Source organism: Octopus bimaculoides, chromosome 1 (genome assembly GCF_001194135.2).
Source record: "Octopus bimaculoides isolate UCB-OBI-ISO-001 chromosome 1, ASM119413v2, whole genome shotgun sequence".
NCBI classification, from domain to species: domain Eukaryota; kingdom Metazoa; phylum Mollusca; class Cephalopoda; order Octopoda; family Octopodidae; genus Octopus; species Octopus bimaculoides.
The window spans coordinates 31,385,690-31,386,441 of record NC_068981.1 but is presented as its reverse complement, the minus strand read 5'-3'; the positions used below and the strand labels follow the sequence as shown (position 1 = coordinate 31,386,441).

Sequence of the window (752 nt, the reverse complement as noted above, 5' to 3'; positions counted from 1 at the left end):
ATATATATATATATATATATATATATACGCACACACATACACTCACGCACATTCATACATACATACAAGCATACATAAATACATATATGCATGCAACAACTGCACACAAATACGCGCGCACACACGCGCACATCCATACTCAAGTGCTCTATCCTACCCATCCTCAGACTCGAAAGCGTTCACTCAGTCAGCCATATATTGCTGTTGTAAAAGAAAGTATTTATCAAGACCAGTGCGATGATGATGATGCTGGGGAGGGGCACGGCACCCGTGCATATTGATGTTGGGGGTGTCATCTATACTTCATCTCTGGAAATCCTGACCAGGTAAGCTGTGCCCTCGTGATGCCATTGTCACGTTCATATCATGTCTGTACGTTCATACATATACATCTTAACACACACACACACGCACACACACACACACACACACAAACACACGCACACAAACACACACACACACTCAGATAAACACACAGGTACGCTCGTTCACGTACGCATCGCGCACGCACTCACATACGCAAGCGCACATACGCATATATATAGGCACACACTCACTCACACACATTTATACACCCGAGCATTAACACGCACACAAGTACATATGTTCTTACGTAAACATATAAACAAATTAATACACACATATTCACACACCCACACTCAGACACCTCTCTCTCTCTCTCACTCTCTCTCTCTCTCTCTCTCTCTCTCTCTCTCTATATATATATATATATATATATATATATATATATA

General features: G+C 41.5%; 1 protein-coding gene across 1 annotated transcript in view; it reads left to right on the top strand.

Moving 5' to 3' along the window:
- Positions 1–79: 79 nt before the first annotated feature.
- LOC106867614 (BTB/POZ domain-containing protein kctd15) overlaps positions 80–752 on the top strand; it is an 80,646-nt gene continuing 79,973 nt past the window's right edge. Inside the window, exon 1 of the mRNA XM_014912538.2 lies at positions 80–326. Coding sequence (XP_014768024.1) covers positions 238–326 — 89 coding nt within the window. The 5' untranslated portion in view covers positions 80–237. The remainder of the gene's footprint in view (positions 327–752) is intronic.